Source organism: Miscanthus floridulus, chromosome 7 (genome assembly GCF_019320115.1).
Source record: "Miscanthus floridulus cultivar M001 chromosome 7, ASM1932011v1, whole genome shotgun sequence".
Classification (NCBI taxonomy): Eukaryota; Viridiplantae; Streptophyta; class Magnoliopsida; order Poales; family Poaceae; genus Miscanthus; species Miscanthus floridulus.
This window is the reverse complement of record NC_089586.1, coordinates 96753363-96781047: the sequence shown is the minus strand read 5'-3', so window position 1 is coordinate 96781047 and position 27685 is coordinate 96753363. Positions and strand designations below refer to the sequence as shown.

The 27685-nt window shown below is 44.8% G+C and overlaps 2 protein-coding genes across 2 annotated transcripts; one reads left to right on the top strand and one right to left on the bottom strand.

Moving 5' to 3' along the window:
- Positions 1 to 670: 670 nt before the first annotated feature.
- Positions 671 to 2743, bottom strand: LOC136465910 (cyclin-D2-2-like). Its single transcript, XM_066464464.1, has 6 exons — positions 2628 to 2743; positions 1731 to 1812; positions 1527 to 1625; positions 1234 to 1435; positions 978 to 1102; positions 671 to 883 (listed from the first exon to the last, which is right to left on the bottom strand). Exons 1-6 carry the CDS (start codon positions 2726 to 2728, stop codon positions 671 to 673), a joined length of 822 nt encoding a protein of 273 aa, XP_066320561.1. The 5' UTR covers positions 2729 to 2743.
- A 2332-nt stretch (positions 2744 to 5075) lies between these two features.
- On the top strand, positions 5076 to 26489 carry LOC136465909 (wall-associated receptor kinase 5-like). Its single transcript, XM_066464463.1, has 5 exons — positions 5076 to 5099; positions 23213 to 24014; positions 24112 to 24627; positions 25014 to 25166; positions 25249 to 26489. Exons 1-5 carry the CDS (start codon positions 5076 to 5078, stop codon positions 26487 to 26489), a joined length of 2736 nt encoding a protein of 911 aa, XP_066320560.1.
- Positions 26490 to 27685: the final 1196 nt, after the last annotated feature.

The following is a 27685-nucleotide window of genomic DNA, read 5'->3' as shown; positions in this document are numbered from 1 at the left end:
GCATAATGGTACGTATAGCTTAAACGTTTCCCTCCCCTGAGGAGCTATCGTTGTGCTTACAGAACTGGATCATCGCTTTGGCCGTGTCCAAGCTGAAGTGACATTGCCTCCAGGGCCTAGCAGTATCGCCGTAGGTGACATCGAAGCAAGTACGTGTTGCTAGTGTGATAAGCATTGCAGCCGCTGAGTCTTTGAACTTGACTTGTGTCCCGTTTCCCTGAAGCGAACCTTGGCACACACTACGTGAAAAACGCTTTGTAGGGGCAGCTGTAGATCGTTTGTAGAGGCGGCTCAGTCAGCCGCCCCTACCATACCGTCTCTATAAATCATGCATTTGTAGGGGCGGTTCCCAGACCGCCCTTACAAATCGATTTGTAGGGGCGGCTGGTGTTACTAACCGCCCCTACAGTACATTTTTTCGCTAAAAAAAAATAAATTTACAATTCAAATTCGACTGGAACATATATTTTTCATGCACAACTCCATCATAACTTATCTTCTTCTGCGATTGTACTGAAACTCAAATCTCTACAACATGAGTATTGGTCCAACTACAATGAACATATTACTTAATGCTGACTTGTTAGATGAGGAACTCTACAACATGAGTATTGGTCCGACTGACCATAAAATGCTATCATGCTGCCTAGATAGCTAAAGATGTTAACAGCTAAACAACAATGCAAAGAATCAGATTGTTACTACTACTGATGTTGTTTGATTGTGATGGTCCTAGTGTTGCATCTTCACTCGTAAAGCTGAAGCATGTTGCATCCAACACACCAATCGGGCTTTCTGGCATTGAAGGGCTTCCATTGATGTGCCTTCTCTTCTTCACCAGCGCCTGCTCTTGCAACAGCTCATAGCATCTAGCAATCATCTCCTAGAAATGGAAGATGCAAGCTTCACACTTTGAGAAATTGTGTAAATGGCAATGTTGCATTGATCAGTTTTTGCGCAAGCTAAAAGACACTCACCTTATTTACAGGGACTTCAGATGCTGAAAGAACACTCGCAAAGCCAACAATCTGATTCTCAGAAACCGCTGCTAGGGCCGAGGCCGCAGCAATCTCAGATGGTCCGAATGACAAGAATGTAGAGCCTGTAAATCCATAGGATACAGATGTTTAGCTGGTACACACAAACATAGTGGAGGCTCAACATAGTGCTATCGGCAATGCAGGTAAGTGAATTGAACAGACGATGAAGCATCATGGGTAAGGTCAATCGAACCTTTGATTGTGCCAATTATGATCTCGGCGCACCGTGAGGCTAGTGCAAAACTTGGTGGCTTCCCATCACTGAACTTGTCCAGGAAGTAGCTGATGAAAGTGAACGGGGTCACAGCCTGCATTCTCCATTTCAGGGTTTTCATCACAAGACCCTCCATCCTCCCAATAGTCTTTCCTTCAAACTCAAATTTCACATCGCAGACCTATCATGCAGCATCAAATTTTAACAATTTCATCAACCAATCAGTGAACAATTATTCGATACCACAATGCTGTAATTTCTCCTTCACCCACCTGAAGGTCCACAGGAAGAGGGACCACGGTCTCCTCCATCTTGGCAGCAAGAGATAGGCAAGCAACTGACAACAACTGTTGCATCCAAGGGTTATCGTGCTACAACAACAAGAACAAACAAAATAGGAAAAAAAAAACATCCATTAGTTAGAGATTAACTGGACACAGCAAGCAGACAACCAATGTACATGCTCAGATTCTTACTGGGAGCTCATACAAGGAGAGGAATCTATCCAGGTAATTCACAGCAAGGTAAAAACTGAGTGGTGGTCCATTAGAAATTTTAACAATTGGTTCTTGCATTTCCCTGCCCTGGAGTACAGAGGGAATACAGAATTGTTTTGGCATCATTTTTTTTTTTCTTTTAGCATGGCCGCCTTTCCCTAGACTACACTATAGAGGGAGTACAGAATTTTTCTCAATATGCAATGCTAGCCTTGGGAATTGGGATGCCACACAGCCGAATTAACGACGATTCCGCATATGGGCACTCAAATACCACCATTCCATTGCTATTCGTCTATTGTATAATACTAGAACACAAGTGAAGATATTTAATTTGCACTTTACAATCGATTAATCAAAATACACAACTGAACCATTAAATGGGAACTTTGACTAAGTTGGTAGTTGTTAGAACTTGAGTTTCCATATTTGTCGTACACTGCTTTTTGCTTCTCCTTTGCCTTCAACCATGAACATGGGACCAGATAACTTCATGAAATACGTACTCAAGAAGTGCATCAAACCGATTCACCTCTATATTAATTACCCTGAAGACAACACATAACTTTAGCTTGTTATCGAACTTCGCAGCAAGACCGTGTCCGTTGAAAGAATGGAGCAACAAAATTCACGGCCTACTAAACTTGTTGCAAATATAACACAGCTTTGAAGCTGCAAATACCTATACGCCAGTGTACTAAGTTTAGAGAGCACAGCCGTAAAATCAATGAAATGCAAGAACCAATTGTACTAAGTTTAGAGAGCACAGCCGTAAAATCAATGAAATGCAACTACCTTCCTAAAATAACTCGATTTTGTCCACTAGAAAAAAGGAATGAAATGCAAGAACCAATAAATTCAAGAGATTTTTTTTATTTCACCTTGCAAATCCAATCCATGACGTCTCTCCTCCAAGAGGACTCCAATCCGCCTCGCTCCAGCCTCTCCGCATAGCCCTCTTGAGGTTGGTGGTCCATCTCCTTCTCCACCCACGCTGACACGGCCTCATCGGTGTCAACGGGGAACACGGCGCCAGCGGCGGAGTCCAAGCCATCAAGGCCGCTCCCCACCTCCAGCAGCTCATCGCAGCAGCTGATCCTCGCCGCCGCACCCGCTTGCCAGATCCAGGCTCGTCCTCGCCGGATCAGGCTTCTCCTCGCCGGATCTGGTGGTGGCCACTCGGATCTGGGCTGGTCCTCGCCGGATCGAGCTCATCCTCGCCGGATCTGGTGGTGGCCGCCACCACAGGGTCCCACGCGCTGCTGGGGCAGGAGGAGGGGGACGGGCCCCCGCGTGACTGCCGACGCTGGAGGAGGGCACCGAGCCCCACGCGACCGCCGGGAGGCCGCGCCCCAGAACCCCCGCCACCCTAGGGTGCGCCGCCGAGTGCCGCCGCGCGGAGAAGAGGGGGGTGCGACGTCGTGCGCCTCCGCTGGAGAGGGAGGTCCCGTCACCGCGTGGGGGAGAGGGAGGGGCGGCGTGGGGGAGAGACGGAGGGGCTTGGAGGAGAGGGAGGGTGCGGCGCGGGGAGAGGGAGGGAGGGTGTGCCGCGCGGGCGGGCGAGGAGAGGGAGGGGCTGGCGGACATCGAGACGGAGAGAGAGAGAGAGAGGAGGGATGGCAGTAGATATTTTGGATGGGCGACTTAGTTACTGTACGTGGGGCATCTATAGGGGCGGCTCAATCACCAGCCGCCCCTACAAATAGAAACACCAGAGGCGGCTGGTGAGTGAGCCGCCCCTACAAATCCTACCCATTTGTAGGGGCGGCTCGTATCACCAGCCGCCCCTGCTGTTCCATTTGTAGGGGCGGCTGGTCTTGTGGATCCCGATCACGTCACTGTAGGGGCGGCTCCATCACCAGCCGCACCTAAAAAAAATTTGTCCCTTTGCTACAAACTATTTTTCACGTAGTGACAATAACTCGTTAGTACAATAAATAACGGTAATGCTAGAAAGCCAGCGTCCATCCACCTGACGCCGCCCGTCCCACTCCACCTCGCTGCGGCCACCTTCCCCCGCCGCGCGCCTCATCGCGCGCCGCACGGCTGCCCCATCCTACGCCGCACCCCATCCCCCGCTGCGCCCACTCTGTGTTTCCGCTACTACAGTTCCCCACCAGAAGGTTGTGGCCACCGCGACGCGCGACGGCAAGGAGATGTTGTGCTGAAATCTTATGTTGCAAATGTATGTTTCAAGGGTTTCAGATGTTTTAAAGATATATTGCAAGTGTTTCATATGGATATTGCAAAAGTAGATCGGGATGTTGCAAGTGTTTCAGAGGTATGTCGTAATTGTCTATTCGATGTTTCATCTATTTCAGACGTATGTTGCAAGTGTTTTATCTGGATGTTGCATATGTTGCAGTGGCTATACACATGTTGCAGGCGTATATTCCAAATGTTTCATCTTTTTCAATCATTAGCAAGTGCAAACCACCGGCACTGGTGTTGACGAGGGCGGCAGGGCCAGGCCGTGGCCACCGACTCGAGGAGGCGTAGACCGCACGGCGCCAGTGTGGAAGAGGCGTGCGATTCCTCAGCAGAGGAGTCTGAGGCCATAGAGGTGAACGACGCACGACATGTCTACACAGGGATTGAGTAGGGGGTGGAGGCGAGTCATCCGAGTGGTGTGGAGCGGTCCTGCATGCACGCGCGAAATGGTGTCGGCATGGGCAGTGCGTGAATCCGAGCAGACGAGGCAGAGCAGGCATGGGCGTCCGTCCAGACGTCCGAGCGCTAGCCTCTCCGAATAAATAATTATGTTAAAAGTCTGACAAACTAATTAACAAAGATTAAATTCAAAATAGCATCACCAAAGAGGTTAAGAATCCTCATTATTGTTTGGATACTCAATCTCTCCCATCCATATAGATTAGAGTGAAAAATAAACTAATTACTAGGGTATTTAGTTTGAAGAATGGGTTAGTCCATCATCATCTTACTCCTCATTTTTTTGTTTGGTTTGTAGAATGAAATGAGTTGACGTATCATCACCTCATTCCTTACAAGCTAATAATTAATACTAGTGTAAGGAATGGAGTCATTCCACTAAATTTGAGGAATAGTCTCTTGATGCATCACCTTTTGAAAACGAATAAGCAGAAGAGTTGCCGATTATATTAAAAAATCTAGATTGAACAATGCAATAAAGCAACATGCGAACACATAGTCAATGTACCCATGTGGTTCGATTTGTGATGAGTGATTTTCAACATGAGTAGCGCTTTGGGTTAAGTTGTTAAACTAACCAAGGCATGAGTTTGGGTTGTGCAACATGTCTCTTGGCTTGTGATGCGTAGGTGTGGAGCTCGAAGACGATGGTCAATGGCGAAGGTGAAGGTCAAGCAGGTTCGTGCCGATGGACTAGGAGCGGTGAAGGACGGATGTCGGGGCTTAGATCGAGGGACCAAAGAAGCCGGGTGACTGACCGTGGTGGCTAACACTTAGGGTCATCGACAAGTGCAAGAGTACATGGGAAGTGGCCCATGTTGACCAAGTCAAGATGATGGTCGGGCAAGTCAAGCGGAGGCGCAGGAGGACTTGACGGCCGGGTGGTCAAGGACAATGGTGACACATGTCGAGTTCGTGGGGCAAGCGTATGGAGTACGCTACCCGCGAGTGGTTTGTTGGTTTGGGCCTCAAAACCACCGGTGGACGATTTTCGGGTTTTGGCCTCAAACCTGGGTGTGGTTCCGGCAAGAATCGGTGGCGACATGTGGTGTCATCACGAGCTTGCCTCAAGGCGAAGCTAAGTCATGAAGGGGCGTGGCCATCGAATCAGCGGATCTCTGAGTTGGGCCATAATACCTTTCGGGCTAGGTGGTTTGCTCTAATTACCGAGGGGTATATTAGAAATGTGTAATAGCCTCTATAATAAAAGTAGGGTTGTCCCAATCAGCCTCATCTCTTTAGACAGTCTCTCTTTCATCCTTGTTAATTAGGGCTTCTTCCTCTAGACTTCTTTAGTGATACACAGATGATTTAGCAAATCGTTCATCTGTGTAAATCAAATTCTGAACCTGATCTAAGTGGGAATGGATGCCTTAACCTCCGGTTGTCCTCGTGGCTTCAAGATTTGAGTTTGTGTTTTGATTCACGTTTTGCAGTTCTTTCTCTCCCGGTATCTCATTTTCTTGTTCTTGCTCGATCTCTTCGGCATGGGCAGTGCGTGAATCACCACCCCCAAGTCACGCTGTGGGCAACAAAAGAAGGCTGAGGCCTTCATAGTCCTCCTAATCGGAAAACCTCCGAAGGAGTATTCTACTCCTCTGTAGGCTCGGGGGCTACTGTCGGGGACCAATACTAGGGTACTCAAAGAGGAGGAGCTAATAACCATCAATATTGATTCATTCGAGTAGTCAAGAGCGTGACTACAGCTCTAGCCAACCCCAGGTGTATAAGCTCTGCCTCGCCCGGCCTCTAGGGGCGAGCTCCGCCTCGCCCGACCTCTGAGGGCTAGCTCCGCCTCACCCGACCTCTGAGGGCGGGCTACGCCTCGCCCGACACCGAGGCCGTGGGCTTCGCCTCGCCCGACCTCTGAGGGCTGGCTCCGTCTCGCCCGGCCTCCGAGGGCTGGCTCCACCTCACCCGACCTTTGAGAGTGGGCTCTGCCTCGCCCGACACCGAGGCCGCAGGCTCTTCCTCGCCCGACACCAAGGCCGCGGGCTCCGCTGAAAGGTCCTAATGGCTAGAGGGGGGTGAATAGCCTATTATGAATTTCTACAACAACACGTCGTGTCGAGAAGGGAACCAATCAATCACAAGGATGCATACCAATGTAGACCAATCACCTTGGAATCAAATGATAACACAATGATTTTTACCGAGGTTCACTTGCTTGCCCCCAAGCTACTCCGCCGAGGAAAGGTCAAGAACCCCTCACAATCACCATCCTCCGCTCGATGATCCTCGCTGCTCCAAGCCATCTAGGTGGCAGCAACCACCAAGAGTAACAAGCGAACCCCGCAGCGAAACACGAACACCAAGTGCCTCTAAATGCAAACACTCAAGCAATGCACTTGGATTCACTCCCAATCTCACAAAGATGATGAATCAATGATGGAGATGAGTGGGAGGGCTTTGGCTAAGCTCACAAGGTTGCTATGTCAATGCAAATGGCCAAGAGAGTGAGCTTGAGCCGGCCATGGGGCTTAAATAGAAGCTCCCACGAAATAGAGCCGTTGTACCCCTTCACTGGGCACAACATGGGGTGACTGGACGCTCCGATCATATTGACCGGACGCTGGACCTCAGCGTCTGGTCACACGATGCCTGCCACGTGTCCCCTCTCTTCAAATGTTGATCGCCCGATCTCAACGGTCAAGTGATGACCGGACGCAGCAGCTCAAAGTGACCGGACGCTGAACCCCAGCATCCGGTCATTTCCAGTAAGCATCCAGAAACAACTTTTCACGACCGGACGCGTCCGGTCATGTTCGACCAGACACACCCAGCGTCTGGTCACACGATGACTCCCCTGTGCGCTGCCACGTCAGTTGGACCAGACGCACCCTGTCAGCGTCTGGTCGCTTAGTGACCCAGCGTCCGGTCGAAGACCGACGCCAGCGTCTTCATGCTCCACTTGACCGGACGCGCCGGTCCTACCGAGACCAGCGTCCGGTCACTTACAGTGACCTCCGTCTTTTCTATCTAGGGCACCGGAGGCACCGTCGGACTGTCCGCACTCTATGGGCGGACACTCCGCTGGTGAAATCTCTTACCCTTGCTCAAATGTGCCAACCACCAAGTGTATCACCTTGTGCACATGTGTTAGCATATTTTCACAAACATTTTCAAGGGTGTTAGCACTCCACTGGATCCTAAATGCATATGCAATGAGTTAGAGCATCTAGTGGCACTTTGATAACCGCATTCCGATACAAGTTTCACCCCTCTTAATAGTACGTCTATCGATCCTAAATGTGATCACACTTGCTAAGTGTCTTGATCACCAAAACAAGATGGCTCCTACCATTTATACCTTTGCCTTGAGCCTTTTGCTTTTCTCTTTCTTATTTTCAAGTCCAAGCACTTGATCATCACCATGGCATCACCATCATCATGTCATGATCTTCATTTGCTCCACCACTAAGAATGTGCTACCTATCTCATGATCACTTGATAAACTAGGTTAGCACTTAGGGTTTCATCAATTCACCAAAACCAAACTAGAGCTTTAAGTCTCCCCCTTTTTGGTAATTGATGACAACCCTTATACAAAGATATGAATTGAATTTTAATTGAATCCATGTTGCTTGCCCAAGCATATTTACCATGTGTAAAGGATATGGACAAGTTTCATGAATCCCATATGGTAGCAATTGCTCCCCCTACATATGTGCTAAGAGTTTGGATTGAAGCTTGCACATATGCTTAGATAGGAAATATTGGAGACAATGTCTACCAAATGATGCTAAGGTATAAAAGATGGACCTTTGAAGCGTGATACCAATCGGAGTGCACCAATATACCATCCTTAGCATCATGGTTAGCTCTATACCACTTGGAAACACTTTGGAAGTGAAATCACTAGATAACATATGCATGCTAGATTTTCATTTCATCATTCAAACCTATAACTAGCATACACCACACAAGCATGAATATTGAAATTTAAAACTTGTGCCATGCAAGCAAACATATGAAATGCACATTCAAATGCATCATACAAGTTCATGAGCTTGCTCCCCCTACTTGTGTGCTCAAAATTTTAATTGATCCCCTTCCTTTGTCATATCTCTCCCCCTATGTCAAATTATCCCTCTATCACTTATATCTTTATTTCTTCCCCCTTTGTTGTCTTTTCACTATCTTAGTACACTAATATCTTTGCTTTTCTCCCCATGTACTAATATCTTTGTTTTTCTCCTCCTTTGTCATCAATGACCACAAAGGTTCAAAATGTAGATAGGTTGAGATTATCAATGTCAATCAATGGGGTGAGGATCATTTTCCCAAATTTGGTTCAATCTAGAATACTTGCCAAAGACATTTAACTCGGTTTGGTCCAAGCACAAGCTTCTTCACACCTCCAAATAAGGGTTATCTTGTACCATGTTGAGTTAAACACTTAGAGCTCATTTTCTAGATCAAACACTAGGTTTACAAGCCCATAAACATGTCATATGCTACCACTAGACCAAATGAAGCATAGAAGCAATAGTGGTACCATATAATCATCAAATTCATTTGATTTTCTTGAATGAGCCTATTAAATGTGAAAGATGTCTAAATGCACTAAACAAGTCCTTAGCAAGGATGTATGCCATGCCAATCAACTTTTACCTTTGATTGCTTGAAGGAGAGGCATGTCATATAAGTGGGGGGTACATCAACACATATTTGAGAAATCCAATATGTTCAACTCATTCCCTAGCTTGCAAAACCTTTTCTCATCCAATGGCTTGGTGAATATATCGGCAAGTTGATCTTCGGTGCCCACACTCTCAATGCAAATGTCCCCTTTTTGTTGGTGATCTCTTATGAAATGGTGGCGGACATCAATGTGCTTTGTTCTTGCATGTTGAATTGGATTGTTTGTTAACTTAATTGCACTCTCATTGTCACATAGCAATGGCACTTTTTGAACTTGATTCCAAAATAAATCAAAGTGGCCTTCATCTAAAGTATTTGTGCACAACAACTACCAGCGGATATGTATTCGGCTTCGGCGGTTGATAATGCAACACTATTTTGCTTCTTTGATGACCATGAAACAAGTGATCTTCCCAACAATTGACATGTGCCCGAGGTGCTCTTCCTTTGAACCTTGCATCCCGCATAATCCGAGTCGGAGTAACCAACTAGCTCAAACTTTGCTCCTTTGGTATACCACAAACCAACATTTTGTGTATGCTTCAAGTACCTCAATATTCTCTTTGTAGCCTTCAAATGGCTTTCTCTTGGTGAGGCTTGAAATCTTGCACACATGCATACACTAAACATGACATCCGGCCTTGATGCGGTCACATAGAGTAGGCTTCCAATCATAGACCAATACAATTTTTGATCCACCATATTGCCACTTGCATCACTATCCAAGTTGCCATTTGTTCCCATCGGTGTACTAATGACTTTGCTATCACTCATGCCAAACTTCTTGATCATGTCCTTGATATACTTGCCTTGACTCATAAATGTACCATTTTTCAATTGCTTGATTTGAAGACCAAGGAAGTAACTCAAACTCTCCAATCATGGACATTTCAAACTCATTAGCCATCATTTTTCCAAACTCATCACAAAAGTCTTGATTGGTTCAACCAAATATGATGTCATCTACATAGATTTGCAACACAAACAAGTCTTCGCCAATCTTCTTGATGAAAAGAGTGGTGTCAACCTTGCCCATCATGAACCCCTTAGAGAGTAGGAAGTCCCTCAATCTCTCATACCATGCTCTAGGTGCTTGCTTCAAGCCATACAATGCCTTCTTCAACTTGTACACATGGTCGGGCTTCTTGTCATCTTCAAAACCGGGAGGTTGCTCAACATATACTTCTTCATTGATGTAACCATTGAGAAATGCACTCTTAACATCCATTTGGTAGAGCTTGATGTTGTGGGCACAAGCATAGGCTAGCAAGATTCTAATTGCTTCCAATCTAGCAACCGGGGCATATGTTTCTCCAAAGTCAAGACCTTCAACTTGTGTATATCCTTGTGCTACCAATCTTGCTTTGTTCCTTACTACTATCCCATCTTGATCTTGCTTGTTTCTAAAGACCCATTTGGTTCCAATCACATTGTGTCCCTTTGGTCTCTCTACTAATTCACATACTTGATTTCTTGTGAAGTTATTCAATTCTTCATGCATAGCATTCACCCAATCAACATCCTTCAATGCTTCATCTATTTTCTTTGGTTCAATGGATGACACAAATGAGAAATGCTCGCAAAATGAAGCCAATCTTGATCTAATTTGCACACCTCTTGAAATATCACCAATGATAGTGTCCAATGGATGATCCCTTGCAATATTTGTTGGTTGGAGGATTGGAACTTGATTGCTTGCACTTGCTTGATTATTGGGTTGAGATGATGTACTAGCCACTTGATTTTGTTCACTGTCATGAGAGCCACTTGTACTAGATTGATTTGTATTATCTTCCACATTTGAGTTAGAGAGCACTTGCACTTGCTCATCTTCATCATCATTCACTTGCCTAGGCCTTAATTCACCAACATCCATGTTCTTCATGTTATTTGAAAATTGAATGCCTCTAACATCTTCCAAGTTCTCATTCTCTTCTTGTGAACTCTTGGTTTCATCAAATTCAACATCATGAACTTCCTCAAGAGTACCACTATCCAAATTCCAAACTCTATATGCTTTGCTTGTAGTTGAATATCCAAGTAGGAATCCTTCATCACATTTCTTGTCAAACTTGCCCAATCTAGTTCCTTTCTTCAAGATATAGCATTTGCAACCAAAGACCCAAAAATATGCAATGTTGGGCTTTTTACTATTCAAGAGCTCATATGGTGTCTTCTCTTTCAATGGGTGACAATAGAGGTGGTTGCTACAATAGCACGCCATATTGATAGCTTCGGCCCAAAAGGATTGACTCACATTGTACTCACTAAGCATAGACCTTGCCATATCAATGAGTGTTCTATTCTTCCTCTCAACAAGGCCATTTGATTGTGGAGTGTACTTGGCCGAGAATTGATGTCTAATTCTAAATTCATCACACAACTCATCAATTCTAGTATTCTTGAACACACTACCCTTGCCACTTCTAACTCTCTTGATGGTTGTTTCAAACTCATTGTGAATGCCTTTAACAAATGATTTGAATGTTGCAAACACATCACTTTTGTCCACTAGAAAGAATACCCAAGTGTATCTAGTATAATCATCCACTATCACAAAGCCATATTTGTTACCACCAATGCTATTGTATTGTGTTGGCCCAAACAAATCCATGTGCAACAACTCAAATGCTTTACTAGTGCTCATCATGCTTTTCTTAGGATGGGTGTTTTCAACTTGTTTTCTGGTTTGACAAGAGCTACAAAGCTTATCTTTCTCAAACACAACATCTTTCAAACCTCTAACCAAGTCATGCTTAACCAATCTATTTAATTGTTTCATTCCAACATGACCAAGCCTTCTATGCCATAACCAACCCATGCTAGACTTAGTGAACAAGCATGTAGATAATTTAGCTTCACTAGCATTGAAATCAACCAAGTATAGATTCTCATATCTAAAGCCTTTGAAGATCAAGTTAGAGCCATCTACACTGATGATCTCTACATCATCTACCCCAAATATGCATTTGAATCCAAGATCACACAATTGAGCCACGGATAGCAAATTGAAGTTCAAGCTCTCTACTAGCAACACATTGGATATGCTCATGTCATTGGATATTGCAATCTTACCAAGCCCTTTAACCTTGCCTTTGCCATTGTCACCAAATGTGATACTATCATAACCATCATTGCCATTGGTGTTGATTGAGTTGAACATTCTTGCATCACCGGTCATGTGTTGAGTGCACCCACTATCAAGAACCCAATGCCTTCCTCTGGCTTTGTAATTGACCTATAAAAGAAGATCAATTCCTTTTAGGTACCCAAACTTGCTTGGGTCCTTGAAGGTTAGTCACTAAGCTCTTTGGTACCCAAATGGCTTTCTTCTTTGAGCCCATCCATGGTTTACCAATGAACTTAGCCATTACACCATTTGCACCCTTGGTAAGCACATAGAAAGAATTAAACTTAATGGAGGATACATTAGCTTGTGACTTCTTGTTCATGCACTTTTGCTCTACATGACCAACTTGCTTGCAACTAGTGCAAAGCTAACCATTGTTCTTCACAAAACTAGTCTTGTGAGGAGCAAAGGCCATCTTGCCTTTCTTGGCGGTATAGCCCAATCCCTCTTTGTAGAGAGAAGCTCTTTGGCTACCCAAGCACATAAGCATGCGGTCCTCACCTCTATAGGCCTTAGCCAAGGTGTGAGTGAGCTTGTTGACCTCCTTCTTGAGGTTCTCATTCTCAACCATTAGTGAGGTATCACAAGTGAAACCATCACTACTAGATGAGGTGGAAGTAGAAATGCTACAAGAAGGGTTAGCGGGAGCAACAATGATAGGCATAGATAATGATTCATCAATTATATCACAAGTTAAGCCTACATCACTAGTCTCAACATGCTTCTTTTTATTTTGCTCATCAAGCAAAGAGGAATGAGCTTTTTCAAGCTTCTTGTGAGCCTTGCTAAGCTTCTCATGGGCATCCTCTAGCCTCTCATGAGATGCATTGAGCTCATCAAAGGCTTGCTTAAGGGCTTTTAGTTTCTTATGCAAGCTTTTGTATTCCCTTCTCTTGATGTCAAAGTGTTCTTTAGCATCTTCTAGCATGTCAAATAATTCATCTTTAGTAGGTTCATCATCATCACTATCACTATCATTTTCATTTTCATGTTCCTCATCACTTCCATCATCACAAGTTTGTACCTTAGTGGCCTTAGCCATGAAGCATGATGGAGTGTCGAAGAGAGAAGACTTCTCATTGATAGCAATGCTTGCAAGTGCCTTCTTCTTGGTGGTCTTTTCATCATCACTATCATCATCATCACTTGAGGAAGCATCACTATCCCAAGTGACTACATATGAACCACCCTTCTTCTTCTTGAAGGTCATCGTGTCCTTCTTCTCTTTCTTTTCCCTCTTCTCCTTCTTCTTGTTCTTCTTGTTGTCATCATCATTGTCGCTATTGTATGGACATTGAGCAACAAGATGATCTTTGCCTCCACATTTGAAGCACCTTCTTGACTCTTCCTTGTTCTTGGATGAAGATTTCTTTCTTCTAGCACGGTACCCTTTCTTCATCATGAATTTACCAAATTTCTTGACAAAAAGAGCCATCTTCTCATCATCATCACCATCCCATGAACCATCATCTTCACTTGATGTTTCTTGCTTTGCCTTGCCCTTGGATGATGTGGCCTTGAATGCCACACTCTTCTTCTTCTCATCTTTCTTCTCATCTTTCTTCTCCTTCTTTTCTTCCTTCTCATCATCATTTCTATATTTATCATCGGTCATTATATCTCCCAACACTTGGTTTGGTGTCATGGTGTCCAAACCACTTCTCACTAGAATAGTGACCAATGTGCCAAATCTTGAAGGTAAGCATCTCAAGAACTTGTGGGAGAAGTCCTTGTCCTTCACCTCTTCTCCAAGTGCTTTGAGATCATTGACAAGCACTTGAAGCCTATGGAACATCTCCGGCACACTCTCATCCTCCTTCATCTTAAAGCTTGCAAACTTCTCTTTGAGAATATATGCCTTTGCACCCTTCACGGCTTGAATGCCCACAAATGATTCTTCCACCTTCTTCCAAGCCTCATGAGCCATCTCAATATTCACTACTACAATGCAGGGATATAGTAACACCAACTTGTATTACAATAGGTTGAAAAAAGTGTTACTAGCTCTCTTAGTAACACATTTTTTGTTGTGTTCCAATTGGCCATGTTACTATAGACTGGTTTGTTGTAACACGTTTACTTGTCTACAGGAACATTTGTCTCGTGTTACAATAATTTTTGCTGTAACACTTTTTTTTTGCTCTAGTAACACTTCACATTATTGTAGAATGCATAGTTTGTAACACATTTATTTATCTATCAGAACATTTGCCTAGTGTTACAGTGATTGTCTGATGTAACACTTTTTAAGTTCTAGTAACACTCACTACAAGGTTTTACCCCCGATGCAATGTCCTAAAAGTGTTACAATATGCCAAAAATGGTTGCAATAGACAAAATTTTAATAGAAAAAATTGGTTGGGAGGCGTTGCCACAGTAACCGTGGTCTAAAGTTTACGCCACGGTTCATTTTGGTTTCTCCTATTGCAACATCATGTAGTGTTGCAAGCCATAGTATAAAGCAACCACTGTGTAACTATTGCAACACACCCAGTGTTGCCAAAGATACATGTTGCCACATACCCAAAAAGTAGCAATAGGTGCACTAGCAACAACAATGGGTGTTGCAATAGACCTTATTGCTATGCATCAATAGCATTGCAATAGATGGACCCTCTATTGCCACACTATCTCTGTGGTTGCATATATTGCCACACCAAATGATGCCAATAGTCCATATTGCAACACTTTGTTTACTAGCATCAACAATATTGACACGCCATTAATTTTCATAACAACAATATATGGTCAATAAATCATTTAGACAAAGGCATTAAACCAAAATATTATTTGTCTGTACATATCATCAATGAAACCATTCAACGTCAAACTCGGCTTAGACACAAGCATTGCTCAAACACATAAGGTATCTGACACACACTTGTTTCTACTCATCAAAATTTAATGAGCTATGTCTACCATGGCAGCAAAGGTTGGCTTGGCGTTGACCGTCCCATCAATGTCTAGCAAGCCATCATCATCGAGAGCACTAGAGTTGTGCCCACTTCTGCAGAAATAAAAATTTCTGTTAGCTACCCATTGAGTCTTTCTAAATATAATGCACAGTAAGGGCAAGTAACTGGTTATGGAATAGAGCTACCCATTGGATCTTTCTAAATATAATGACTTCTTTCTGAGTTCCACAGCTGCAACAAGAACACAGCCAGACTTTCAATCACATGAAGGTTATGGAACACAGCAGGGCCAAAAAAACAAACAGTAGAATGGAAAATCAGAAACATCGGCTAATTAAAAGACGGAGTGCCAGGTTGAGTCAAAATCAGGACAGGTGATCCAGTTAAAAACAAGAGAACTTTAGTTTCACTGAGTGATATCAAGGTTCTGATGACACCATGCTGATGCCAAATATGCTAAAATGCAGAGTAACAATTGGAATTAAGTGTGACCGACTCATTTTCCTGCATGATCTTAGTTGTATTCTGATTGTACTCCTATCTAGCTGTAGTATGGGCTTTGCTTATAAAGTGTAGTGGAGCACCCAGTTAAATAATTTCTAATGGGTTTGAGCACTTCATTTTCATCTGAGTTGAGCATATATGATTAGCTCCATGTGAATACATGGCATGTATGCTTACTCCTAAAATAGGAAATAAATGGAACAGAGATGTGCTACTGGCATCTATCAGCCAAACATTAAAATGAAGGCATCCACATATAAGAATGTGCTACAAAGAGACTAGGCCATTAAGTATGTGACAGACTGACCGAAACTAACCTTATCACGTTTGCATGTTTCAATTGGCTCATCATCCCTCAAACCAACGGACAAGCGAATCCCCTGATCATGATCATCTCCTACGAAGAGAAGAGAAGAAAAAAAATGTTATGTATTCAACTAATGTGGTAATAGAAGTTCATTTATAAAATATAGGAAATTAGAAGAATGACCAATAAAAATACAGGCATGCAGATTCAGGAAGCAGTGTAGACATTGTTCTAAAATCCACATTCACATCTCATGAGCATGGAATTAAGACCCAATTATCAACACCATGACTAAATTAAAAAAGACTAATGTGTTAACAGCAGTTGTCTACAGGTGGCCTGCTTTATAGACAATATGGATTAAAGATCCACTTATCAACACCACTGTATATAGAAAAAGGGTCGAAGATAAATAAGCAATATTACAGGTGGCCTACTATGTACTACAAATGCAAGCCTAAAACAGTGGCTACAATATGTCAGCAACCTGTAGCCCTATCATATTTTGGTTGATATGCAGAGCGATAACTAGCATTGTCAATGGCCTCAACCAGAACTAGAAGTTCCTAAAAACATACAAGGTTCAGCATAGTGTACAACCATGTTTTAAGCTTTGTTTTTCATCCTACTAATAGAGAAGGACCAGCTGCCTAACAATGACAAAACTCCTGCACAATAGATTGCTTGCCCATCTTGCCCTAATACAAAGAAGTTATTTGTTTAAAATAACCGAGTTCTAATTGACTGAAATTACAGGGTTCTAATTTAGCCACTAGGCAACAAAACTTCAGTATAAATCTTGGAACACCAAGTTCCCTTGCCACTGCCAGGGCCGCCTGTGCAAAAAGTTCAGATGCAGGACAGATCATGCTTGTGGTAAATAGTATGCACGCTCAGATATAGACAAAAGACACATCCCCATTAAACTCACCATCAGAATGGTATCTATCCAGATCACAAATCACAAAAATAGAAAAATATAAAGAAGGGTAGTAACTGCAAGTTGCTAATAGTAAGCAATAGCCTATGTCCAAAGCAATTATTAAAGGCAATTAGCAAGTGGTAACCATTTAACTACAATTGTCCTAAAATTTAGGAGTTATAGGTACAGGACTATAGCAATTTATTCCATTGAACACCTCCGACTGTTGCAGCGAGCGAGCTGACCAATGTGGGAGAAATAGTTCAGTCTTCAGCTACATTTTTAAGGCATTAACACTACTTCCAATTCCAGAGTGCAAACTAAAAATAATTTATATCTTCATATTGAACCCTCTTCAGAATATCATTTTCAATTGCCCTTGTCGCTACTCCATTGAGCCTTTCTTGTGTCAAGTACTAAGCTTGTAGGATTTTAATAGTACTACGCATGTAGAATTAAATTAACAAGGAGAGTAGCATACGCTAGCAGGAGCAAGGAAGGACTCACCTGCCGACCGACCAGAAGCACCGCAGCAGCCAGGAGAAGGTCGCTTCATCTGTTCCTTCCGTAGGCCATAGCCGATGCCAAGATCGTAGTCGGCTAGTCGCGGACTTGCGGATGCAGTGTGTAGGTGCTGATGGTGTCAGAAGTCGGAAGGTTGCGACCGATGCAGTCGCATCGGTGCTTCCTATGGGCAGCAGAAAGAAGTTTAATTAGGCTCTTATTTACATATTAGGAGGGCTATTATTTTGGGGAGCCCAGTCGCATCGGTGCTTCCTATGGGCAGCAGAAAGAATATTCTTATTTGCTCAAATGTTCTCTCATCAATTGCATCATGAATGACACTTAGAGCAATGTCATTGTTTTGGAGAAGCACTTCTTCGGCCGCGGTGGGATTCTCCGGATCACCAATCTCAATTTTGGGTTCTACCACCTTCCACACTTTCCTATTGATTGACTTCATATGTGTGGTCATCTTTGATTTCCAATACGGATAATTTGTGCCATCAAATTGGGGTGGCTTCTTGATATTGTTGATTTGAGCTATTTTTACACCGAAGGTTGTTAAGCCTCAAATCACGGTGACCTCCGCTCCGATACCACTTGAAAGGTCCTAATGGTTAGATGGGGTGAATAGCCTATTAAGAATTTCTACAACAACACGTCATGTCGAGAAGTGAACCAATCAATCACAAGGATGAATACCAATGTAGATCAATCACCTCAGAATCAAATGATGACACAATGATTTTTACCGAGGATCACTTGCTTGCCGACAAGCTACTCCTCGTTGTGGCGATACACTCACTTGGAGGTTCACGCGCTAATTGGCATCACACGCCAAACCCTCAATAGGGTGCCGCACAACCAACACAAGATGATGATCACACAAGCCACGAGCAATTTACTAGAGTACCTTTTGGCTATCCGCCGAGGAAAGGTCAAGAACCCCTCACAATCACCAACCTCCGCACGACGATCCTCGCTGCTCTAAGCCGTCTAGGTGGCGGCAACCACCAAGAGTAACAAGCGAATCCCGCAGTGAAACACGAACACCAAGTGCCTCTAAATGCAAACACTCAAGCAATGCACTTGGATTCACTCTTAATCTCACAAAGATGATGAATCAATGATGGAGATGAGTGGGAGGGCTTTGGCTAAGCTCACAAGGTTGCTATGTCAATGCAAATGGCCAAAAGAGTGAGCTTGAGCCGGCCATGGGGCTTAAATAGAAGCCCCCACAAAATAGAGCCGTTGTACCCCTTCACTGGGCACAACATGGGGTGACTGGACGCTCCGGTCATATTGACCGGACGCTGGACCACAGCGTCCGGTTCACGCGATGCCTGCCACGTGTCCCCTCTCTTCAAATGTTGATCGCCCGATCTCAACGGTCAAGTGATGACCGGACGTAGCAGCTCAAAGTGACTGGATGCTGAACCCCAGCATCCAGTCATTTCCAGTAAGCATCCAGAGACGACTTTTCACGATCGAACACACCCAGCGTCCGGTCACACGACGACTCTCCTGTGCGCTGCCATGTCAGTTGGACCAGACGCACCCTGTCAGCGTCCGGTCGCTTAGTCACCCAGCGTCTGGTCGAAGACCGACGCCAGCGTCTTCATGCTCCACTTGACCGGACGCGCCGGTCCTACCGAGACCAGCATCCGATCACTTACAGTGACCTCCGTCTTTTTTATCTAGGGCACCGGTGGCACCGTCGGACTATCCACACTCTATGGGCGGACACTCCGCTGGTGAAATCTCTTACCCTTGCTCAAATGTGCCAACCACCAAGTGTATCACCATGTGTACATATGTTAGCATATTTTCACAAACATTTTTAAGGGTGTTAGCACTCCACTAGATCCTAAATGCATATGCAATGAGTTAGAGCATCTAGTGGCACTTTGATAACTGCATTCTGATACGAGTTTCACCCCTCTTAATAGTACGGCTATCGATCCTAAATGTGATCACACTCGCTAAGTGTCTTGATCACCAAAACAAGATGGCTCCTACCATTTATACATTTGCCTTGAGCCTTTTGTTTTTCTCTTTCTTATTTTCAAGTCCAAGCACTTGATCATCGCCATGGCATCACCATCATCATGTCATGATCTTCATTTGCTTCACCACTAGGAATGTGCTACCTATCTCATGATCACTTGATAAACTAGGTTAGCACTTAGGGTTTCATCAATTCACCAAAACCAAACTAGAGCTTTCATCCGCCTCGCCCGACCTCTGAGGGGTGGCTCCTCCTCGCCCGGCCTATGAGGGTGGGCTACGACTCGCCCGGCCTCTGCGGACGGGCTCCGCCTCGCTCGACGCCGAGGCCGCAGGCTCCGCCTCGCCCGACCTCTAAGGGCTAGCTCCGCCTCGCCCAGCCTCTGAGGGCTAGCTCCGCCTCGCCAGACCTTTGAGGGCGGGCTCCGCCTCACCCGACACCGAGGCCATAGGCTCCGCCTCGCTCGACCTCTGAGGGGTGGCTATGCCTCGCCCAGCCTCTGAGGGTTGGCTCCGCCTCGCCCGACACCGAAGCCAGGGGCTCCACCTTGCCTGACCCTCTGAGGGCTAGCTCTGCCTCGCCTGGTCTCTAGGGGCGGGCTCCGCCCCGACCGACCCTGAGGTCGGAGGATCCGTCTCGCCCGACTAAGATCCATACCGCCGCCAACCACTCCAGGTCCATGCGAATGGGCCTGGGTCAAAGCTCTGACACCAGGGAGGTGACCGGGATGCCCCGATATAACCCGTGGTTGTGACGGGCCATACCTAGGGATTCACATCAGGAACAGCATCGGGCGTACCAGTGCTGTTCTGCCTAACCCTCGTACGAGCATTGACAGGCGCGTCAGCCCACCACGACGTCCGCCAGGACGGAGTGGAGCGCCACGACCGAGAGACGACGCCTGCACATGGCTCCAGTGACGGACAAGGCTACGACGTGGAGCTATCCCTGTTGACGTCTATAGGGTCGGCGGGACCCACATGAAGGAAAAGAAGGGCCCAGCGATCCTGGAGGACTTCTCCTTCTCATCCTCCTCTTTTCCCTCCACTATAACTCGTGCTTTCCTTTGTCCTGTAAAAGGGAAAGCAGGGTGTCCTATAAAGGGCATCACAAAGCATCGCAACACATCGCATCAATTGGGACTCGAATCCATCGAACCCCGAACCGATCAAAACACACAAGCACACAGCTAGGAAGCGACCGAGCTCTCTGCACCCGTTCGCTCCTCTCATCAGGGACTTGGGACCCGTCCCTCTCACGACCGTTTGTAACCCCTACTATGAACTTTCAGTGCTAGTAACACGAGCAGCAGCAACGAACTGGACGTAGGGACATTCTGCCTGAACCGGTATAAACCTCGTGTCCTCTTAGCACACCATTCGAGCCAGACGCGCAATATTAAAAATTTACTAGTCGGTGGCAACTCGAAACACCGACAACACCTCTACGTCTTTTCCATCTCCGAAAATTTCCACACTCGCACTCACATTGGTGTCGCGGTGTCACCAAACATACGCCCGCCGCACTTCGCCCCGCCGCGCCCCCGTCCCCAACAGCGCACCTGTCCCACACCGCGCCGTGCCCCATCGCCGGTCGCGCCGTGCCCCGTCCCCCGCGAGCGGACGTCTTTGGACGACTATGACCGAGCAACATCGATGCTGGAGAAGCAGCAGCGGACTGCACCGACGGGCATGAGCCTGGGCCACGAGTAGGCTCGAGAGAATCTATAGGAGGAGCGACGGGCCGACGTCCTGCAGCTAAGGTGTACACTAGGCTGACGTCTCCCCACTAGGTAGGACGTGGCAGCGCGGCGACGTCATGTTTCAAGTGTTTCAGGCGTTCTAGACTTATGTTTCAAGTGTTTGATCTGGATGTTGTAAAAGTATATCTGAGATGTTGCATATGTTGCAATGATAATATACACATGTTAAGCGTATATTTTCAAATATTTTAGGTGTTTTAGACGTATGTTTCAAGTGTTTGATCTAGATGTAGCAAAATAGATATGGGTGTTGCATATACATGCATGTTGTAAGAGTATGTTTCAAGTGTTTCAGGTGTTTTATACGTATGTTGTAAGTGTTTCATCTAGATGTTACATATGTTTTGCAATGGCTACACACGTGTTTTTCAAGTGTTTTTAGGTGTTTTGCAAGTGTTTCAGACATATGTTGCAAGTGTTTCGGCTGCAGAAGTGATCTTATGTTGCACATGTTGCAACGGGACCCGCCTGCTGTAGGTGGTGGGGTGCCGTGCATGCGCGTAGGAAGCGGAGGGGAATAGAGGCAGGGGTGCGGGGTCACGAACGTGTGAAGTGAAGGGGGGATGGAGGCAGGGGTGCATGGCCCGTGTGCATGCGGGCGCAGGAACCAGAAGGGGCGCGGGCATCCGGACGGGGAGGCACGGAGGTTCCCACATGCGCCAGACGCGCGTGAAATGTAGCAAGAGGCGTTGGCGTCTGGACATAGGCCTCTGTCCGGACATCTGGACGCTAACCATGCCGAACTTTAAAATTGACTTGGGAATCGGGATAGAATAAGAGTGAATTCGACGGTCGGAGTCTGACCGGATATACAATTGCAAAGACACAAAGAAACGTACTTTGAAGTTGCACTGCAATGAGATTTTGACATGCCTGCCATTTCATGCTCGGACGAGTGTCCTCGCGTGCTGGCCAGCTTGAACTCAAACCTGCATATATTCAGACAAAGTAACACTTCATATTAACCTGTAGTTGTTCTAGTACAAACCAGAGATCTTGGCACGTGGAATAGAACAGAGGATTTACAGCACAACGAAGTGAAAGGCTAGATAGGTTATATCTTGTTAATGTAAAGGCATTAGTGTCTTCAGGTGTAGAAATCGAATTCGTTCTAGATGAAGCAAAACTAGATGGCCCAACCTATCAAGTACGAACAGCTGCTTGTTACGGAGCCACTCAGCCACCTGCACAAACATGTAGGTTCGCGTTGTCAAAGGCTAGCTGTCTGTCCTGGTCTCGGCGTTGCGCCAGCGTCCAGCGTATGTACGCCGGTTGAGTGTAACACAAAGCTTTCCTGAATTTCTCACTGAATTTTAAAAAACACTCTAAAACTCGAATACCGGTAACATAATAGCCTTTTAACTTTCAAAACCCGACAGATTCGGAGGTAGCCTCAGCCCTCTCGCAGCTGGTCTGCAAGTGTAAGCAGAAAACGCAATCGGTTGCGCAAGCCCTTGCAAACGGGCAGTGGATTTGAGAGATCACTGGAGGCGTCTCAGTCCAGGCGCTGGTACATACTAAAGCTCTGGGATCGACTAACAGAAGTAAACTTGGGGCAAGGGGTGGTTGATGAGCTCATTTGGCGCTGCCCTCCGAGTTGAGAGTTCAGCTCCAAGTACAGCTCTTCACCTTGGATCCTTGCCTTTCGATTTGGGAGAGGATGGAATGCTCTAGGAAGTTTCTTAATAGGAAGATCGTTTCGTGTCAGTGTGGTGGGACCTGGAACGTGCAGATCACGACTCGGAGTCACGTACTCAACGTGTGGACCTGTGAACTGTGAAGTCCATGGAATAGGGGCCAGAAGTGTCCAGTAGGTCTGGACCGCAGAGAGAGTCCCAAACCAACTCTTAAGTTGCTGTTGGGGAGCAGTGACGCGTACTAGAGAGTCGGATAGGCAAAAAAAAAAAAAAAAAAAAAAAAAAAAAAAAAAAAAAAAAAACTCTGCTGAGTGCTGACCATACTGTGTGCCAATTCAAAGTCTACCAGACCAGACAGTCATACGTAGTCTAGACGCTAGCGACCGCGCGTGAACCATGACCGCGCGTTACAATCTTTGCTCCGGACAGGAGTATCGGTGGCCTTTAAATATGCGTAGTCCGAGTCCCGTAAACCCAGAATCCCGTCCGCTGCCTCCTTAGCTCATCACTGCCCCTTCGGCATAGGGCCCGCCTGCTTCCGACAAGGCTTCGAGCTTACCTGCAACCACACCACCCAACCTCCAAAGTTGTTTCTCGGTAACAGCACAATTCAGATTACTGGCATGTATGGTTCCGCGGTACTCATCCCAGCTATGTTCTTCGACAGTAGCTTGGAAGAATCTGGTATGAACACCCACAATATATCTTGGAATTCCCCCGCCAAGGGTATTACTATCTCCAGTTATTATAACACTTTCTTCTTCCTTGGCTGCGATTTTGATGTTGACTTGTTTGACTCTGTGAGAAACCCAATCGGCTCCTGCATGAGCAGGTGCCACGACAAGGTATTGCCAAATCAAGGGCCTTGCAATGGGTTTGGTTGCTGTTCCATCCGTCCACAAAACGACATCTCAGGCTTTCAAGGAACAATTTTTCGGGCTGGTAATATGGCAGCACAGTCAGATCCTCTGCACCCTGGCATCATGGCTTTCATGTCGATTAGAGATTATTACAGGGAAAATGCGACTCATCTTTTCTCAAGTTGGACAAATGCAAGCAAGATTGTTGGCGCTGCACTTGAGGTTGCCATCATGGACCAACCAAGCTGCGAAATCGCGCAGATGAACAAGGCAAGCTATGCTTGTGGTGGCACCGACAGCATTTGTAGAAATGCATACAATGGAGGTTACACCTGCGACTGCTCCAATGATTTTTACACGTCCAATGCTTACCTTTCAGATGGATGCATGCTGAAACAAGGTTCTACTTGCTTGCTTTTATCTAAAAAATGAAAATATCACAAACATATCATTTCAATCATCTTGTTCTTACTCCTTGTCAATTTATTATGGTGCAGATTACAACCCGAAGCCTAAAGAGCATTGCCGGAGGTCATGTGGAAACATGACCATTCCCTTCCCTTTCGGCCTCGAAGAAGATTGTTATGGAAACAAAAGGTTCGAGCTTAATTGTACAGCAGGTAACACTACACTTTTCAGCTCAGGAAGTGCACAATATCACGTGATTAACGTGTCAGTAGAAGATGGGACTCTGATTGTCAGCAATACACTAAACAACAATGCAAGCTCCATGAAAGAAACGGTAATGGTTAATACCAACGAGCAAGGAAATACTGACTTCGAGGGCCCTGTCGAAGATCAATTTGATTTTTCTATGGAATATGACATTGTTATAAGATGGGCAATAACCAATTCAACTTGTCAGCAAGCTAAGCAGAATAATAGCAACTATGCATGCCGTAGCACAAACAGTTCTTGTCTACACGTAACCCATGGGGTCATATTTATGGGGTATCGTTGCAATTATTCTTCCGGCTTCCAAGGAAATCCGTACATACAGGGCGGCTGCAAAAGTACATCCCTCTCATCGATCAGTAGTTCAGTACGTCTACAGAGCATTACATCACTCATACCCAAGATGGAATGCATATTAGTCGGATCACATGCTCTAACAGAGCTGTAATTCGAAGTTCAATCGGATCAAATTATATAAACATTGGATTTGTTTTCAGCATAGTATAATACAAGAATATATGATACTCTCACAATTCCAAATTACAAGACATTTTGGTTTTTCTAGATATATAGACTTTCCTATGTACTTACTTATACACTAATGTCTAGATACATAGTAAATTTAATGTATCCAGAAAAGCTAAAACATCTTATAATTTGTAACGGGGAGAGTATATTTGTAACGGTCAATATAAATATTGAATAACAAATTAGATGTCTACAGATATTGATGAATGCTCGCTGCCAAACTACCGCAATGGTACATGTGAAAATATCCCTGGAAGCTATAAATGCACGCCATGCCCTCACAGTAAAGCATTTGATTCTATTAAGGGGCAGTGTGTCATATCGACTAAGCAACGGAACCTTCTTTTGGGTAAGTCATAGCAAACAAAATCCCCTTGCAATTACATTTTGTAACATTAACATGGTCTTATAACCACAGCAAATGCATATAGGTATTGCAATTGGAATTGGTTGTGGCCTTGGCTCCATATTTATTGCATTGTGTGCAATTCTACTTGTCAATAAGTGGAAGAAAGGCATCCAAAAGAGAATCCGACGAGCATACTTCAAGAAAAATCAAGGTTTGCTATTTTTAAAGCAACTGATCTCAGATGAAAGCGCTACAAGCAAAACAAAGATATTCTCATTGGAGGAACTAGAGGAGGCGACTAACAACTTTGATGCTACTCGTGTTCTTGGTCGTGGAGGGCATGGAACAGTTTATAAAGGGATTCTATCATACCAACGTGTGGTGGCTATAAAAAAATCCAAAATAGTGGAGCAAATAGAGATAGACCAATTTATCAATGAGGTTGTCATTTTGTCTCAAATCAGTCATCGTAATGTGGTGAAACTGTTTGGTTGCTGCCTAGAAGATATGGTGCCCTTGCTTGTATATGAATTCATTTCAAATGGAACTCTGTATGAACTTCTTCACACTGATACTACATTAAAATGCTTGCTTTCATGGGATGATCGCATTAGGATTGCAACAGAAGCAGCAGGGGCTCTGGCTTATCTACACTCAGCAGCTACAATACCAATTTTTCACAGAGATGTGAAGTCTTCAAATATACTCTTGGATGACAACTTCACCACAAAGGTTTCAGATTTTGGTGCTTCAAGATCTCTTTCACTTGATGAGACCCATGTGGTGACAAATGTTCAAGGAACATTTGGTTACTTGGATCCAGAGTATTATCATACCGGTCAACTAACAGAGAAGAGTGATGTATACAGTTTTGGAGTAATACTTGTGGAACTCTTGACAAGAAAGAAGCCAATTTTTATTAATGATTTAGGTGCAAAGCAAAGTTTGTCCCATTTCTTCATTGAAGGACTTCACCAATGGTCTCTTATTGAAATAATGGATACTCAAGTTGTGGAAGAAGCAGACCAGGAAGAGATTAGTGAAATTGCCTCACTTGCAGAAGCATGCTTAAGGGTAAAAGGAGGAGAGCGACCGTCTATGAAAGAAGTGGAGATGAGGTTGCAATTCTTAAGAACAATGAGGATGAGAAAAAGACATCATTTACCCGAAAAAGATGGAGATGTTGAGCCTTTGCTATGTGGAAAATCTAAGAACTCACTTAAACATATCGATCTTATTAATGTTGCACATACACCACCTCAAGAGACCTCGAGATGCTACAGTTTGGAACAAGAATTTGTATCTTCGTTTAGGCGACGCTAACTACATTATGCTAAGATTATAGAGGGTTTGCTTATATACTGCTGCATCTGAGATATCATATATTTAGAAGTTACATTTAATTTCGTATCTTTGGATGAGATTGTTTCACACAGATTCATTTTATGTGTAATATGCACAATGTATTGTAGACCAGATGGCTTGTATCCTTCTATATGATGGCTTGTATCCCTTCTATATTTTCTATAGATGCATATAGGGTATAGCATCAGGTCCCTGTATTAAAGATAAGGTTCTATAAGAACATAGTTGTGGTTGTCGACAAGTCTATTGATAATTTGATATCAATTGCCAATGGCTCAATCAGTGGCTCCGGTAGGCATCAGACTAATACATGATTTCAACCACAACATGTTGCTGCACTTTTTGTCATAATCAGGCTAGCACATGATTCCAGTAGGCATCAGACTAATGTGAATTGACACTCATATATGAGAATAGAAAGATATGGCAAACTCACTCTTCCCTTCAATGTCCTTGCATGACAGTACCAACTTCGTTGTCCTTTCATGACATTATCAATAGCACGGCCATCACGTGTATTCAACACAGAACTTCAAAGTCGCATTTGCAGATATGAAAGTATGTACAAGTCTACCCTACAGATGCAACTGATCTGCATATGGAAAATCTGAATTAGCTTGTCGCATATTAGACTTATAAAACTTCTATAAGTGCGAGCGCGCGTGGATCATCAGTACCTATATTTTGAATATTTTGTACCAACTATCGGTATTACATACATGAAGCAATAAATTCCACTGAAAATGACCATGGCGCAAGGGAGCCTACCAATTCAAGGAGACAACAGTAGCCAAGGCCACGGAGAAAACGCCTCAACCGTCTTCTTGTGCTACGAGCCTTGGAGGAGAGAGGATGGGATCCCGAGCCCGAGGGGAGCAGTGAAGCATGCCCCGCTCAGGCTGTTCCGCTTGCTCTAGTGACTGGCGAGTACTGACCCTACGGCGACCTATGAACAGCAAAGTGTGGCACTCGGTAGCGTCGGCGGCGAGGAGTCGAGGACGGAGCAAGTAGAATTGGTTGGCTTGGGGCAGGAATTGTTGGTCCTCAAAGGATTTTCTTCGGTGGGCCAGGGCGGTGCTTGAGTAAATGTGGCCCAAGAACTGCTGTGGGCAGCATGGGTCAAGGACGATTTTTAACACGGCTAGCATCCAGGT